At 38.4% G+C, this 17919-nt stretch overlaps 1 protein-coding gene across 12 annotated transcripts in view; it reads left to right on the top strand.

The window, feature by feature from the left end:
- Positions 1-17919, top strand: part of HDAC9 (histone deacetylase 9) — a 580466-nt gene that overhangs the window by 135221 nt on the left and 427326 nt on the right. For 6 of the 12 annotated variants that reach the window (XM_065883429.1, XM_065883434.1, XM_065883433.1 and 3 more), the window contains one exon: positions 14678-14809. The exons of the other annotated variants lie outside the window; for them this stretch is intronic. In XM_065883429.1, the coding sequence (XP_065739501.1) occupies positions 14678-14809 (132 nt within the window). The remainder of the gene's footprint in view (positions 1-14677; positions 14810-17919) is intronic. 12 annotated transcript variants of the gene reach the window in all.

Below are 17919 nucleotides of genomic sequence, written 5' to 3'. Positions count from 1 at the left end.
AAGCAAAGCATTGTAGATCACCTAAATGCCCAAATGTTTTCAAATGCTTAAATAAAATATTACATATTCACATGTAAATGTAGCTGAATAATATATGGTATATCCACATAATGCATTTTTAAAAGAATATATAATTGCTTGGGAAAAGATTCATGATAGATTTTTAAATGAAAAACAGAATAAATGTAATCATTTCAAGGCATAGATAATTACTGGGATAATTACATAGTACCTTGTTAAGTGAACAAACAGGATATTATTATAAATGTAATATTCTCATTTTCAACTACTTTTATAAATACAACGCAAAGGATACATGAGTAGGGTATATACTCAGTTTGTCCTGTTTCCTAAAATTTCAAACCTGCATGATTCACATAATCAGAAGAAAGCAATAAATGTAATTACAAAACACTTTTCAGAAGATCACACTATAAATTATGTAACATTTACCAATGTGCTTTTTGAAGAATAATTCTATTTGAACAAATAGACATAATTAGCATGTTCTAAATAAGAAGATGGATGGTTGTCTACATTAATATTTCTGAAGCTAAAAGAAGAGTATTATAATGTGTACAGGAAATTGCATTTATATATTACCATAAATGTGGCTAGCTATTAGAAGCTAAAATTTCCCAATAAATGGTTTCTAAAAACTTTTATATGAATTACATATCATTAAATGATTGTAATTAGAAAGAGGTAGACTAGAAATTTTGCTTCTCAATATCAAAATGTATAAAATCTGACTCATAACATTGAAGATTCATATTATCCAAGCCCCCAAAAAAGCATAAGTTGTATTAGATTTACTGTATTTTTCTGAATGCTAATTTGAAAATACATGGCCTTTGTCTAGTTATGAGATTTTTAAATTAGAGTAAGCTACATCTTTATTTTTATTATTTTTTAACATCTTTATTGGAGTATAACTGCTTTACAATGGTATGTTAGTTTCTGCTTTATAACTAAGTTATCAGCTATACATATACATATATCCCCATTTCGCCTCCCTCTTGCGTCTCCCTCCCACCCTCCCTATCCCACCCCTCTAGGTGGTCACAAAACACCGAGCTGATCTCCCTGTGCCATGCGGCTGCTTCCCACTAGCTTTCTCTTCTACGTTTGGTAATATGTAAAAGTCCATGCACTCTCTCACTTCGTCCCAGCTTACCCTTCCCCCTCCCCATGTCCTCAAGTCCATTCTCTATGTCTGCGTCTTTATTCCTGTCCTGCCCCTAGGTTCTTCAGAACTTTTTTTTTAGATTCCATATATATATGTTAGCATATGGTATTTATTTTTCTCTTTCTGACTTACTTCACTCTTTATTGACAGACTCTAGGTCCAACCACCTTACTACAAATTACTTAATTTCGTTTCTTTTTATGGCTGAGTAATATTCCATTGTATATATGTGCCACATCTTTTTTATCTGTTCATCAGTCAGTGGACACTTAGATTGCTTCCATGTCCTGGCTATTGTAAACAGAGCTGCAGTGAACATTGTGGTACATGACTCTTTTTGAATTATGGTTTTCTCAGGGTATATGCCCAGTAGTGGGATTGCTGGGTCATATGGTAGTTCTATTTTTAGTTTCTTAAGGAACCTCCATACTGTTCTCCTTAGTGGCTGTATCAATTTACATTCCCACCACCAGTGCAAGAAGGTTCCCTTTTCTCCACACCCTCTCCAGCTTTTATTTTTTGTAGATTTTTTGATGACGGCCATTCTGACTGGTGTGAGGTGATACCTCATTGTAGTTTTGATTTGCATTTCTCTAATGATTAGTGATGTTGAGCTTCCTTTCATGTGTTTGTTGGCAGTCTGTATATCTTCTTTGGAGAAATGTCTCTTTAGGTTTTCTGCCCATCTTTGGATTGGGTTGTTTTTTTGATATTGAGCTGCATGAGCTACTTGTAAATTTTGGAGAATAATCGTTTGTCAGTTGCTTTATTTCCAAATCTTTTCTCCCATTCTAAGGGTGGTCTTTCTTTTTCTCTTGTTTATGGTTTCCTTTTTTCTACAGAAGCTTTGAAGTTTCCTTAGGTCCCATTTGTTTATTTTTGTTTTTATTTCCATTTCTCGAGGAGGTGGGTTAAAAAGGATCTTGCTGTGATTTATGTCATAGAGTGTTCTGCCTATGTATTCCTCTAAGAGTTTTACAGTGTCTGGCCTTACATTTAGGTCTTTAATCCATTTTGAGTTTATTTTTGTGTATGGTGTTAGGGAGTGTTCTAATTTCATTCTTTTACATGTAGCTGTCCAGTTTTCCTAGCACCACTTATTGAAGAGGCTGTCTTTTCTCCACTGTATATTCTTGCCTCCTTTATCAAAGATAAGGTGACCATATGTGTGTGGGTTTATCTCTGGGCTTTCTATTCTGTTCCATTGATCTATATTTCTGTTTTTGTGCCAGTACCATACTGTCTTGATTTCTGTATCTTTGTAGTATAGTCTGAAGTCAGGGAGCCTGATTCCTGCAGTTCCATTTTTCTTTCTCAAGATTGCTTTGGCTATTTGGGGTCTTTTGTGTTTCCATACAAATGGTGACATTTTTGTTCTAGTTATGTGAAAAATGCCATTGGTAGTTTGATAGGGATTGCATTGAATCTGTAGATTGCTTTGGGTAGTATAGTCATTTTCACAATGTTGATTCTTCCAATCCAAGAACATGGTATATCTCTCCATCTGTTTGTATCATCTTTAATTTCTTTCATCAGTGCCTTATAGCTTTCTGCATACAGATCTTTTGTCTCCTTAGGTAGGTTTATTCCTAGGTATTTTATTCTTTTTGTTGCAATGGTAAATGTGGGTATTTCCTTAATTTCTCTTTCAGATTTTTCATCATTAGTGTATCAGAATGCAAGAGATTTCTGTGCATTAATTTTGTATCCTGCTACTTTACCAAATTCATTGATTACCAAATTCATTGGTAGCATCTTTAGGATTCTCTATGTGTAGTATCATGTCATCTGCAAACTGTGACAGCTTTACGTCTTCTTTTCTGATTTGAGTTTCTTTTATTTCTTTTTCTTCTCTGATTGCTGTGGCTAAAATGTCCACAACTATGTTGAATAACACTGGTGAGAGTGGGCAACCTTGTCTTGTTCCTGATCTTAGTGGAAATGGTTTCAGTTTTTCACCATTGAGAACGATGTTGGCTGTGGGTTTGTCATATGTGGCCTTTATTATGTTGAGGTAAGTTCTCTCTATGCCTACTTTCTGGAGAGTTTTTATCATAAATGGGTGTTGAATTTTGTCGAAAGCTTTCTCTGCATCTATTGAGTTGATCATACGGTTTTTATCCTTCAGTTTGTTAATATGGTGTATCACATTGATTCATTTGCATATATTGAAGAAGCCTTGCATTCCTGGGATAATTCCCACTTGATCATGCTGTATGATCCTTTTAGTGTGCTGTTGGATTGTGTTTGCTAGTATTTTGTTGAGAATTTTTGCATCTATGTTCATCAGTGATATTGGCCTGTAGTTTTCTTTCTTTGTGACATCTTTGTCTGGCTTTGGTATCAGGGTGATGGTGGCCTCATAGAATGAGTTTGGGAGTGTTCTTCCCTCTGCTATATTTTGGAAGAGTTTGTGAAGGATAGTTGTTAGCTCTTCTCTAAGTGTTTGATAGAATTTGCCTGTAAAGCCATCTGGTCCTGGGCTTTCGTTTGTTGGAAGATTTTTAATCACAGTCTCAATTTCAGTGCTTGTGACTGGTCTGTTTATATTTTCTGTTTCTTCCTGGTTGAGTCTTGGAACGTTGTGCTTTTCTAAGAATTTGTCCATTTCTTCCAGGTTGTCCATTTTATTGGCAAAAAGTTGCTTGTAGTAATCTCTCATGGTCCTTTGTATTTCTGCGGTGTCAGTTGTTACTTCTCCTTTTTCATTTCTAATTCTATTGATTTGAGTCTTCTCCCTTATTTTCTTCATGGGTCTGGCTAATGGTTTATCAATTTGTTTGTCTTCTCAAAGAACCAGCTTTTAGTTTTATTGATCTTTGCTATTGTTTCCTTCATTTCTTTTTCATTTATTTCTGATCTGATCTTTATGATTTCTTTCCTTCTGCTAACCTGGGGTTTTTTTGTTCTTCTTTCTCTAATTGCTTTAGGTGTAAGGTTAGGTTGTTGATTTGAGATGTTTCTTGTTTCCTGAGGTAGGATTGTATTACGCTAAACTTCCATCTTAGAACTGCTTTTGCTGCATCCCATAGGTTTTGGGTCGTCGTGTTTTCATTGTCATTTGTTTCTAGGTATTTTTTGATTTCTGAAGTGATCTCTTGGTTGTTTAGTAGTGTATTGTTTAGCTTCCATGTGTTTGTATTTTTTACAGATTTTTTTTTCCTGTAATTGATATCTAGTCTCATAGCATTGTGGTCAGAAAAGGTACTTGATACAATTTCAATTTTCTTAAATTTACCAAGGCTTGATTTGTGACCCAAGATATGATCTATCCTGGAGAATGTTCCATGAGCACTTGAGAAGAAAGTGTATTGTTGTTTTTGGATGTGAGGTCCTATATATATCACTTAAGTCCATCTTGTTTAATGTATCAGTTAAAGCTTGTGTTTCCTTAGTTATTTTCATTTTGGATGACCTGTCCATTGGTGAAAGTGGGGTAAGTCCCCTACTATGATTGTGTTACTGTCGATTTCCCATTTTATGTCTGTTAGCATTTGCCTTACATATTGAGGTGCTCCTTTGTTGGCTTCATAAATATTTACAATTGTTATATCTTCTACTTGGATTGATCCCTTGATCATTATGTAGTGTCCTTCTTTGTCTGTTGTAATAGTCTTTATTTTAAAGTCTATTTTGTCTGATATGAGAATCGCTACTCCTGCTTTCTTTTGATTTCCACTTGCATGGAATATCTTTTTCCATCCCCTCACTTTCAGTCTGGATGTGTCCCTAGGTCTGAAGTGGGTCTCTTGTAGACAGCGTATATATAGGTCTTGTTTCTGTATCTATTTAGCCATTCTATGTCTTTTGGTTGGAGCATTTAATCCATTTATATTTAAGGTAATTATTGATATGTATGCTCCTATTACCATTTTCTTAATTGTTTTGGGTTTGTTATTGTGGGTCTTTTCCTTCTCTTGTGTTTCCTGCCTAGAGAAGTTCCTTTAGGATTTGTAAAGCTGGTTTGGTGGTGCTGAATTCTCTTAGCTTTTGCTTGTCTGTAAAGGTTTTAATAACTCAGTTGAATCCGAATGAGATCCTTGCTGGGTAGAGTAAACTTGGTTGTAGGTTTTTCCCTTTCATCACTTTAAATATGTCCTGCCACTCCCTTCTGGCTTGCAGAGTTTCTGCTGAAAGATCAGCTGTTAACTTTATGAGGATTCCCTTGTATGTTATTTGTTGTTTTTCCCTTGCTGCTTTTAATATTTTTTCTTTGTATTTAATTTTTGTTAGTTTGATTAATATGTGTCTTGGGGTGTTCTGGTTGGATTTATCCTGTATGGGACTCTCTGCACTCCCTGTACTTAATTGACTATTTCCTTTCCTGTATTAGGGAAGTTTTCAACTATAATGTCTTCAAATATCTTCTCAGTCCCTTTCCTTTTCTCTTCTTTTTCTGGGACCCCTATAATTCGAATGTTCATGTGTTTAATGTTGTCCCAGAGGTCTCTGAGACTGTCCTCAATTCTTTTCATTCTTTTTTCTTTATTCTGCACTGCAGTAGTTATTTCCACTATTTTATCTTCCAGGTCATTTGTCCATTCTTCTGCCTCAGTTATTCTGCTATTGATTCCTTCTAGAGATTTTTTCATTTCATTTATTGTGTTGTTCATCATTTGTTTTCTCTTTAGTTCTTCTAGGTCCTTGTTAAATGTTTCTTGTATTTTCTCCATTCTATCTCCAAGATTTTGGATCATCTTTACTATCATTACTCTGAATTGTTTTTCAGGTAGACTGCCTATTTCCTCTTTATTTGTCAGGTCTGGTGGGTTTTTACCTTGCTCCTTCATCTGCTGTGTGTTTCTCTGTCTTCTCATTTTGCTTAACTTACTCTTTTTGGGGTCTCCTTTTCGAGGGCTGCAGGTTTGTAGTCCCTGTTGTTTTTGGTGTCTGCCCTCAGTGGCTAAGGTTGGTTCAGTGGGTTGTGTAGGCTTCCTGGAGGAGGGGACTAGTGCCTGTGTTCTGGTGGATGAGGCTGGATCTTGTCCTTCTGGTGGACAGGTTCCTGTCCGGTGGTGTGTTTTGGGGTTGTGTGACCTTACTATGATTTTAATCCTCTCTGCTAAAAGGTGGGGTTGTGTTCCTGTCTTGCTAGTTATTTGGCACAGGGTGTCCAGCACTGGAGCTTGCTGATTGTTGAGTGTAGCTGAGTCTTACCTTTGAGATGGAGATCTCTGGGAGAGCTTTCTCCGTTTGATGTTACATGGAGCTGGGAGGTCTCTGGTGGACCAATGTACTGAACTCTGCTCTCCCACATCAGAGGCATAGGCCTGACACCTGGCCAGAGCACCAAGACCCTGTCAGCCACACGGCCCAGAAGAAAAGGGAGAAATAATGAAAGAAAGAAATTTAAAAAAATAAAATAAAGTTATTAAAATAAAATTATTAAAAATAAAAATAATTTAAAAGTAATTAAAAAAAGAAGAGATCAACCAAACCAAAAACCAAATCCACCAATGATAACAAGTGCTAAAAACTATAGTAAAAACAAAACAAAAACGGACAGACAGAATCCTAGGACAAATGGCAAAAGCAAAGCTATACAGACAAAATCACACTCAGAAGCATACACATATACACTCACAGAAAGAGAAAAAGGAAAAAAATATATATATCTTTGCTTCCAAAGTCCACCTCCTCAATTTGGGATGATTCGTTGTCTATTCAGGTATTCCACAGATGCAGGGTACATCAAGTTGATGGTGGAGATTTAATCCGCTGCTCCTGAGGCTGCTGGGAGAGATTTCCCTTTCTCTTCTTCGTTTGCACAGCTCCCAGGGCACAGCTTTGGATTTGGACCCGCCTCGGCGTGTAGGTCACCTGAGGGCGTCTGTTCTTCGCTCAGACAGGACAGGGTTAAAGGAGCAGCTGATTCGGGGACTCTGGCTCACTCAGGCCGGGGGGGAGGGAGGGGTACGGATGTGGGGCGGGCCTGCGGTGGCAGAGGCCAGCGTGACGTTGCACCAGCCTGAGGAGCGCCATGCGTTCTCCCGGGGAAGTTGTCCCTGGATCACGGGACCCTGGCAGTGGTGGGCTGCACAGGCTCCCAGGAGGGGTGGTGGGGATAGTGACCTGTGCTCGCACACAGGCTTCTTGGTGTCCGCAGCAGCAGCCTCAGCGTCTCATGCCCGTCTCTGGGGTGCGCGCTGATAGCCGCAGCTCGTGCCCGTCTCTGGAGCTCGTTTAGGTGGTGCTCTGAATCCCGTCTCCTTGTGCACTCCGAAACAACGGTCTCTTGCCTCTTAGGCAGGTCTAGACTTTTTCCCGGATTCCCTCCCGGCTAGCTGTGGTGCACTACCCTCTTCAGGTTGTGTTCACACAGCCAGCCCCAGCCCTCTCCCTGGGATCCACCTCCGAAGCCCGAACCTCAGCTCCCAGCCCCGCCCGACCCGGAAGGTGAGGAGACAAGCCTCTCGGGCTGGTGAGTGCTGGTTGGCACCGATCCTCTGTGCGGGAATCTCTCCTCTTTGCCCTCTGCACCCCTGTTGCTGTGCTCTCCTCCGCGGCTCCGAAGCTTCCCCACTTCCGCCACCCGCAGTCTCCACCCGCAAAGGGCTTCCTAGTGTGTGGAACCCTTTCCTCCTTCACAGCTCCCTCCCAGAGGTGCAGGTCCCATCCCTATTCTTTTGTGTCTGTTTTTTCTTTTTTCTTTTGCCCTACCCAGGTACGTGGGGAGTTTCTTGCCTTTTAGGAAGTCTGAAGTCTTCTGCCAGTATTCAGTAGGTGTTCTATATGAGTTGTTCCACATGTATATGTATTTCTGATGCATTTGTGGGGAGGAAGGTGATCTCCACGTCTTACTCCTGCACCATCTTGAAGGTCTCCCTCACTATATCTTTAGATCAACTAGATAAGAGAATTTACTTGTGTTCCCAAAGTGTCTTTTCATAATTGTAATGATCATTTGATTGAACAGTTCACACATGACAGGGAATACTACAGTGTTAGTGTAAAAGTGATTTGGGCAGGAACTACTCCAGGAAACCTAATATTCAGAAAGGGCATTCAAAATAGAGTGAATGGGTCATAGGTTATACCTGCTTGGTTCTAAGTGACAGAGTGTCAGAATATGGCAGCTCCAAGGTAGCCCTGTGGGTTGGAAATAGCAGGAGAAATCCAGGAGAGAGGGAGGCTAGGTTGATAAATTGATAAATATCTAGTCCAGTAGAAAAGAATAGACAATGCCAGAGAAGGGATCTGACACTGGCTATGGAAGCTTGACCTTCACCTATGGTTGTAGTGCTAAACATGGAGGTGGAATTGTTGAGTATCTTAAATATTCATTAATATTAAAATACATTTCTTAATCTAGTACTTAATCTTGATAGATCATTAATGATCCTAATAATGTCATTAATCATTACTCAATGGAAACATCTTTCTTTTCTCCTTATCATATCCAATGAGAATGAAGAACTTTATACCATGATACAGTTATTGAATTTTTGTCTAAATTACTGATGTAAAGAATATTCATAAGTTAAGACTAAAAATGAACAGAAACAGGGGCTTCCCTGGTGGCGCAGTGGTTGAGGGCCCCCCTGCCGTTGCAGGGGACACAGGTTCGTGTCCTGGTCCGGGAGGATCCCGCGTGCCGCGAAGCGGCTGGGCCCGTGAGCCATGGCCGCTGGGCCTGCGCATCCGGAGCCTGTGCTCCGCAATGGGAGAGGCTGTAGCAGTGAGAGGCCCGCGTACCGCAAATAAATAAATAAATAAAAAGAACAGAAACAAAATGCACAAAGTAGGTAATCATTCATAGTAAAAGGTGATGTATTTAAGACATAGAGTAAATAGAGTAGAAATTATAAACAGGCAAGTAAAAAAAGTGTGGAAAGTATGGAAAGTCAGTTATTAACCATAAAGTATTTTAAATACACTAAGTGAAAGATCAGAAAAGGACCATCACTATTTTTGTTGTTGTTATAGATACTATTGCCCTAAGCAAAAGGAGTAAACCACTTTTAGTCTTCTACCCCTCTGCTTACGTTTTAGCTTTATTCATTTTGTTTTATTTTAATATGTTTCATAGTCTTATATGTGGACACAATTAAACATTCATTTATTCAACATCTCTCTATTGAGCAACTTTTTTGTGATGGCCAGTTGAGCTAGGAACTTCATTCCACCCCTTTAATCTACCACCGTGATGTACCCATATATATCATCTACTGTAGATGACAAAATGATTCATGGAGATCAAAAAACTCACCCAGGTTTGCTGGGTGTTAGTACATGAAAAACTTAGCATTGAAAGCTGAATGTAGTCTGTTTGTGTCAGAGATCCATTTGCTCCTGCAGAAGATAGTTTTCATGTTCCTATGTGTGTACATGTGCAAAAATGACACCTCCACACTCAAATACATGCTCAACACACCAATCTCTTAGTGAAATGACAGGTCTGGGCCTTGTCACTTACTGTGTCTTAGAATCCTAATTTTTTAACTTGTGCTTCTCCTACCTAACTTTTCTATTTCTTTCCCGTTGTTTATTTTCATACCCGCTGACACCTAAGTTCATTCTGCACCATGGAGATCAGTATGAGAAGAAAGATTCAAATATATTTAACTCATAAGGCATTCTTCACATGTTTTCTCTTTCCTTCTTTTACTTTTTTTTTAAGTGAAAAGAGAAAAAGGTTTTAGTTCTCTCTTTACCATTGTTTTCATTTAAATAATTATAATCAATTTTTCATGCCGTGTTTTCATCTCAGCCAACAAATGCATTCAGATGGGCATACATGCACTAAAAGCTTGCCTTCTGTTTTTGTGATTAATTGAGATGTAGAGAGTGATGGGTGTGGGGTAAAAATAGAAATGCAATTAGTGCAGGTAGGCATGACATACATTCAAATGCAAGCAGAATGTCTCCCCAGTTAGTGATCTCTTTCTGGGCTCTTGAGGATTTTCCTCCCATTAGTAAGTCACTGGAATGGAAATCTTCAGCCTTTGGGGAGACCAGAGCATTAAACATGGAATTAACTCTTAACTGCAAACTGAGTCAGCTCAATAGGTCATTAATTCTACTGCTTGGGTATATATCATGCTGAGCTTTGGTGTGTGGGCTTCTGAAATGTTAGGAGTGAGTTTATAAAGCATTGCAAGGACTAAATGATGGTTATCTATCATTCCTACCTTTGCCTTCACCACTTAGATACTAAAATCTCTGGTGACTCAAAATCAGAATTGAAATGCAGGCAAAAGCTTTTGCTAAAACCAATGGATTTGGACCTTTACTTAGAAAAGTTGTATATCGTATATTTTGAGAAAATAAATTTATGTTGCACTTTATAGAATATGTGATTCTTAGTTTTTACAAAGGTGTGTCCTCAGTTGATAAAGATATCACAGTGCCTCAAATATTATCCTACCCCAAATTGAGAATCTTTCTGCATATCTTCATAACCAGTAGAAGTCGACTAGCTTTGCTTTGAATGTTTTCAAATAAATTTCTAAGTATAAAGTGTATTGAAATATTTAATATTTTAAGCCACCTATAGCACTCCCTGATTTCTGATAATATTTCTTTTCTTCCCAGACTCTTTTACATCCTCTTTGAGAATCTCCAACAGATATTATTATCTCCTTTGATCATCCGTACAGTTATTAACAACTTGCATTTACTGATTGCTTACCCCAAGGTTTTTCACACTTGATGATACTGATGTTTGGGTCCAGATAATTCTTTGCTATGGGGGCCTATCCTGTGCACTGTAGGATGTTTAGCAGCATCCCTGGCCTCTGCCCACTATATTCCAGCAGCAACTCCCCATACTGACAATCAGAATATCTCCAGACATAGCCAAATGTCCCTCGGTGTCAAAATCTTTGCTGGTTGAGAACCACTGGTTTATCTTCTACTGGACATTATTTTGTTTGAGTCTACAATAAACTTGTAAAATATGAAGGACTGTGTTGATCAGAGTCTTGGCAGGAAACAGAACCTCCACAGTATGGGTCGTAGACTTTTATGAAGGGACTGCTTACAACTGCTTAGGGATGTTGAGGCACCCAGAAAATAACAACAGTGAGAAGCCAGGGCTAAAGAAGCAAGGAGAGGAAATAATGTTGCTGGAGTGCTGGGAAAGCTGAAGCTGTGGAGCAGAGCCCTCAAGAGGGAGATGAAATCAGGAAGAGACAAAGCTACACCTGGTGATGCAGCATTGTAGCAGAGAGAGCATAGGATACCTGGTCTCTAACTCCTTAATTCTTTGATCACTAGCCAGTCCTACCAATAGGTTGAGTCCAGATGAAATCCAACCAGCAAAGGACTGGAGTGATACAGTCCCAGGATTCGGTCCCATGAACTCAGAGAAAGAAGGGAAATGGAATCTGTTGGAGCATATGGAGGAAAAAACAAAACAAAAACAAACCTATCTCCATTTTAACATGAGAAACTGAGATTTAGAGATATAAAGTAATTCATCCAGGCATTTAAAGCACATCTATTTCACTCCATGCACTACAAAGGTGTCTTCATTGCTTATTTGCATGAATGAGCGGACTGACAGTAGCTGAAAGTTGCAAAACCAGGACCCAGTTCTCATTCCTATTCTAATGTTCACTTTTTTTTATGTTGTCATTGAAAGATATTTAAGAGCTGTATATCCAGCCCATTCTCATAGACATGTAGGAACAAAAGCTATCTGCCCGCCTGTAAAGTCTTTTCTGAAAAGATTATGGAATTCTAGGTTTCATGTAGAATGTTTAAATGGCATATGCTGATTTTCCAAGCTGTTGGCACATTTTCATCTTGATTGCAGAAACTCGGGCCCAGCTGGTGCAATGTGTTAGGAACAGGAGGACTGGACTGGGAATCAGGGGATCCAGGGCCCGGTCCTGGCTCTGCCATCCCTAGTGTAACACCCCCGCCACCAGCAGTAGCAGCAATAAGAATTCCGTAAACCTTTTCTTCCCTTTTGTGTTCACCCAGATCTTCGCAGTTATTCTCAGGTATCTAATCCAGTGGCCACAGTTCTGTGAAGTAAGGAAGGTATTAGAGTTTCATGTTTCACAAACGAGGAGTCAGGCTCAGATAGTACTAAAGTCTCGCTGAAAATCGCATAGCTGGGAAGTGTGGTCCCAACTCCACATATTCCCGCTGAAAACACAGTGCCTTTTCTCCTCCATCTTTGATGTGATGAATCAGTTGGTGTACTTCCTCTGGAGAGCCAGTCTGTACTGTTGAATCTGTTAGGCTTCATCATGAAGTCATGTCTAGATTAAAGTCTGAGACTCTGTGATTCTTGTCCTAGGGTTATAAGCAAGGTGACAGCAGATACCAATCTAGTTAGCACATGGGGATTCCTCATTTTTTCCTTTCTGGGTATTAGATGGAATATATTTATTAACCTACAGCTTTTCAGAGACAAAATTGGTGTTTTAAAGGCATTTTAAAATAGGGCTTCCCTGGTGGCGCAGTGGTTGAGAGTCCGCCTGCCGATGCAGGGGACATGGGTTCGTGCCCCGGTCCGGGAAGATCCCACATGCCGTGGAGCGGCTGGGCCTGTGAGCCATGACCGCTGAGCCTGCGCGTCGGAGTCTGTGCTCTGCGACGGGAGAGGCCACAACAGTGAGAGGCCCGCGTACCGCCAAACAAACAAACAAATACATACATACATACATACATACATACCATGGGGCGGGGGTGGGGTGGAATCTAAGTAAATTAATACAGTTCCATTTTTTCCCCTTATTCATGAGTAAGTTGTATGCTAGTAATTCAGACTCAGCCTTCTCTACTAAGATAAAATGAGTTGAAGGAAGCTCTGGACTCCTGGAAGGTCTGGCAAGAACCTTAATCCTTCCCCCAGACTGTTTCCCTTCTTTGCCTCAAGGTGGGAGGCCCAGGAAGTAAGACATTTCAGGTCTCTAGTCAGTACTCAGTACTCAGTCCTGATCTCTGCCCACCTCTCCTGCCCATTTTATACTTTTACAATATTTTCAGCACCACCCCTTTATTTTTACACTTTCAGTATTTTCAGGCATAAAATCAGGTGTAAAACACAAACAATTAACTTTTTTATTTTACCTAGCTAGTTCCAAGAAAATCTCGGGTTCTCAGTCCAAGGCAGAGCTAAAGAAAAGGGAAAAAGAGAAAAACAAAGGGGAAAGTAAAGTATAGGATTTTGAAGTCAAAAACAAAAAATAAATAAATGAGTAATAAAAGATTGTAAGTTCTACTTTCGATACTCTCTGTAATTTGGCAGAATTATAAAATTCCTTCAAAGAAATCATTTTATCTGATCAAGAATTATAGCTACATTATAACATTGTATCTGATGTAGATGATTAGTAATGCTTTGGAAAAGCAGTTGTATAATTGTTATACTGTTCATACATAAAGAAAGGTGGAAGAGCAGTATTTTCAGTATTTAGAAGATTAGAGTTGAGCTAGGTTACCTGGGTACAGATCCTGGCATCATCCCTTTTTACCTTTGTGACCTTGGTAAGTTACTTTCCCTGTCTGGGTTTTGGTTTCTTCATTGATATATTCAAGGTGTAAGTAGAATCTATCCCATATGGATTTTTATGTTTGAAGAAGTTAATATTGACAAAGCTTTTAGGACAGTAGTGGAACATAATAATCACTCTGTGAACGTTAGTTGTCGTCAGAAACATTGTTTCCCTAATCATCATCATCATTATCATCTCCACCAGCACCATCATAATCACCGATTTCTACTACAGACTCAGTCCAATGTTTCCATTCTTCTAAAGTATAATCACTTAAAAACCTAATAAATAATGACTAATTATAGAGCATCGCTATTTAGGATAGTTCAACCAAAGAAATAGTAACGTATGTATGAATAATGTGCATTTGTATTTTGGAACATATAACCTAACTCAGAACTTTAGTAATAAGACTTGGCTACCCTTCCTTTCTAATTGATTGTGTACTCACTGTATACAAAGGTTTATTCATAGTGATTCTACTTGGTTTTGTGTTATTATACCGAGTATATTTTCCCAGGATTTCAGGTTCGAAACTACTGACAATGAAATATTTCAGGAGTCAGAATCAGACATAAATTATATGCTGCAGAGGTGTCTTCTTATTACCAGAAGTCAGCCTAGAGTCTCTAAAATCACATTAAGGTACTGTTTTTGTGGTTATTGAGTTTCACCCTTGAGAGAATTGAGAGAACTGACAATGAAGTGTAATAAATCTTACTCTGACCCAGACACACTCAGTCATTTAACTTCCCGTTAACAATCCCAATTCTGCTACGTAAAATAAGTCGAAACATATTTTTTCTCCTTTTTCACTTTACATTTAGAGAAGTAGAAGAACGTTTCACATATTTCATAAAAATAATTATGACATTTGTCTGTTTAATTAATTTATAGTCAATGCCTTATTTACATGCTTGGGGTTTTACTTTGAGATGAGAAGGGACTATGAAAAGGGTGAGCCGTTTTTTATACACAGGAGCGATTGGCTCTCCACTTTTTAATTTTTATCTATTTTCTTTGTCTCAATCCCCAGCCTCTGAGCCCAACTTGAAGGTGCGGTCCAGGTTAAAACAGAAAGTGGCAGAGAGGAGAAGCAGCCCCTTACTCAGGCGGAAGGATGGAAATGTTGTCACTTCATTCAAGAAGCGAATGTTTGAGGTGACAGGTAATTGAGGACTGGGCAGATATACGCTAAAAAATGCTGCTAGTAGGAATGAACAAAAAAAGTTTAGAAAAATATACCTGTTGTATATTAAAAGTTATTTTGAGGAGAAACATTTCTTGAAAGGAAATTATATTGAAAACTCACAAGTAGTTCAGTAAACCTTGCCATGCATTCACCGTGTTAAACAGGAAATGAATGAAAAACAGAACTGTGTGTCAGTGGGCATAACTAGGGAATGCCAAAGCTCACCTTAATCTTTTCAGAAACAAGCAGTCCATTTTGGGAATGCCAGCCAAGAGAACATAACTTTTAATGAAATTTGATCAGAAATGAGCAGAGGGAGGTCCAAGAAGAACACTTCCCCCATACTCAGACATGAATGTACAAAATACATCTGGGAAAATTAAACTACGTGGAACAGCAAAACCTTGACTTTTCAACAAATTTACAGAACTCATAAATGACTTTATGTGTTTACTAGTGAACTGGGACTTATGGCAGGAGGGGGATATACTGCCTTTTATGAAGGGAAAAAAACTGTGATTTTCACTAGTCTCAAATGGAAGAGTTCTTATTTTTTTAGCTGCCTGGTTAGTAGTGGGGTGAACAGGTTAGGAAATTCAACCTGATGTCTTACAAAGCCCGCTAGTCCCATTTGTACCTGGTCTGAAATTGGAGAAGACATAGGGATACCAGAACCAAAAAGGCTAGCCAGAATAACAATACTGACTACTGTTTATCGAGTACCTACTTAGAGCTATGCATTGTATCTGGTCATTTCCTTTAGTTGCATCAATAAAGAAATGGTAGTCTACGACCATTTGTCTCCATCCCCAAGGAAAATTGTGCTTATACCAATATAGTCAGTTGGTATTATTTCTCCAATATCAGATCTTATTCTTAGCAAGTTTTAACAAATTATTTGTTTTCTCTGTCTTCTTTGGTCATGATAGTTTCTAGTTTAGGGAGACAGTATGGAGAAGATTGCAGAGGTAGAGGCAGAGGTGGAAAAGTACAGAATACTAATGAAACAGTGCTTTGACAGGCTACTAGGGCAAAAAAATGTTTAGTCTTCTATTCAGTCCTGACAGATTAATATGTTTATCTGAGGGAAGGTATTGGTGGGAAAATTTTTTCTTGAGGGATAAGAAATATTAAATAAACAATTACTTTACTAGAGTTTATTTTCCAGTATCAAATATAATCACTAATTTTGACCAATTGAATTCTAAATTTAGAGTAATAGACTTTTTATGCCAAGAAACTTATATGTATTTTAGTGAATAAAAATCTTAAGTAAGTTTTCATAGTAGAGGTCTTTGGTGGGGTTGGGGAGTTGGGGAGTGAATGTTTTAATGAATGTAAACAATAATGAACATATCAATTGTCTCATGTAACGAAATATAGGTGATTTTTCTAGTGGGAGAGAGTAGGTTCTCTCATAACAGAAAAACTTGAAAATAGAAAAACATATATATTGCTTTTTCGTTTGTTTTTTTTTTAGAATCTTATTGTTTAAGGTCATATTTATTTATCCCAATTTCTTTTCTATTTTCCTATTAATCTTTTTCTTGATCATAACTTTTTTCCCATGGTCACTTTCTCATCCTTACCAAATTTCAGTGGGATTTAGCTCAATGCTTATTTGAGTAACAATTAATTCTCATTTGTAAGGGTTATGATTTGCTAGAGTTCTACTAAGATTTCTTTACTTGTGAAATATCATAATTTTCTCTTTCTAATTTTGTGATATAATAACTCCCCTTTTCAACTGAGGAAAAAAACATGTACTTGAAGAGACTTGTACATTTATTAGACACACATTTCTGATCAATAAGCTAGGACTCACGAATGCTTTGGTAGATATTTTTAACTGGTATGTTGCAGTTATTCTAAATATCTTTGGAGGATCTGAACTACTGGACACACAGCTTTCTTCACCTGTACTCCTTCCCCTTTCTTTGCCAGCTTTCATGTAATTAGGATGAGCTCTGTTTGGATCTTAATACTAATTATTTTTGCTATCGAGTCAGAGACCACCATAGCATCATAGCAGTTGAATTCCCACTGGTTTTCTTTTTTCACCTCTACCTCTCTCTTCCTTGTTCCATAGGTTCAAGTGTTTGCTTTTTCCAAACCCATGCCACCTCTCTCTTCCCAGTAATTGATATGGGAACCACTTATCATCGTCCTCTTTTTCAAAGCCAAGAGTTTTCCGCCCCTCCCCACCCCCAAAGCCATGTTAATTTAAAATTCTAACATCCCTGCGCCTGCAACGTCTTCTCCTCCACTCTTCCCTTCTCCACTGACCCCATTTCATGAGCTGCTCTTATTCAAACCCCAGTTGTGATATTATTTCTTCTCAGAGATTTTTGTCAGTGTTCCCAGAAAATCAGTTGCTACCTCCCCTCCCAGACCCTATCCAGCGTGATGCTGTAGAATCCTGTTGTAGTATTTGTTGCCTTGAATTCTAGTGCCTATCATAGTGATTTCTACATAAGGAAATACGTCTGTGTAAGTATCACATAAAATAATATAAATAACGTAATTTTAAATTGACAAGACAGAATGTTTAAAAATAGTTTTCATTTTTATTTTTGTTCTTTTAAAGACAGGATACAGAAGTGGGACTTTAATGAGAAGTCAGTGTGTAGTCATACAGGAAAGACAAGAGTTAGGAGTCCAGGGGAAGGAAGCTCTTGAAGTATTTTTTTTAATGTGCATCTTCTTTGTTAAAAGAAAAGTAAACAAGAAAGGGGCAAATATAAAAATAGACTAATCAAATGTAAGCAAGACATATAGACCGAAAGGTAGTGAGCAATATATATTTAAGAATTTTATGATATCGTTGACTTGATGAAATCCCACAGTCGGTAGGTGGCAGGATCAGAATTCTGCCACCAGTCTCACATTCTTTCCATTGGTACTGCACTTCTGAGTAGAGAAATATTTATAATAGAAAGTTGAAAGTAATAGGTGTTCCAAGGGAGGGCAAGCAACTATAGCCTGAAAATTGGGAGCTTCCATTCACGGGTGACAGATGGTATGTGAGCCAGGCTTTGAGCATAGAGGTGGGATTGGACCTTCAATGAAGTAGGTGGAGGAAAAGG

Source organism: Phocoena phocoena, chromosome 9 (genome assembly GCF_963924675.1).
Source record: "Phocoena phocoena chromosome 9, mPhoPho1.1, whole genome shotgun sequence".
Lineage (NCBI taxonomy): Eukaryota > Metazoa > Chordata > Mammalia > Artiodactyla > Phocoenidae > Phocoena > Phocoena phocoena.
Note: the sequence above shows the minus strand (reverse complement) of the source record. Positions and strands in the feature narration are given on the sequence as shown.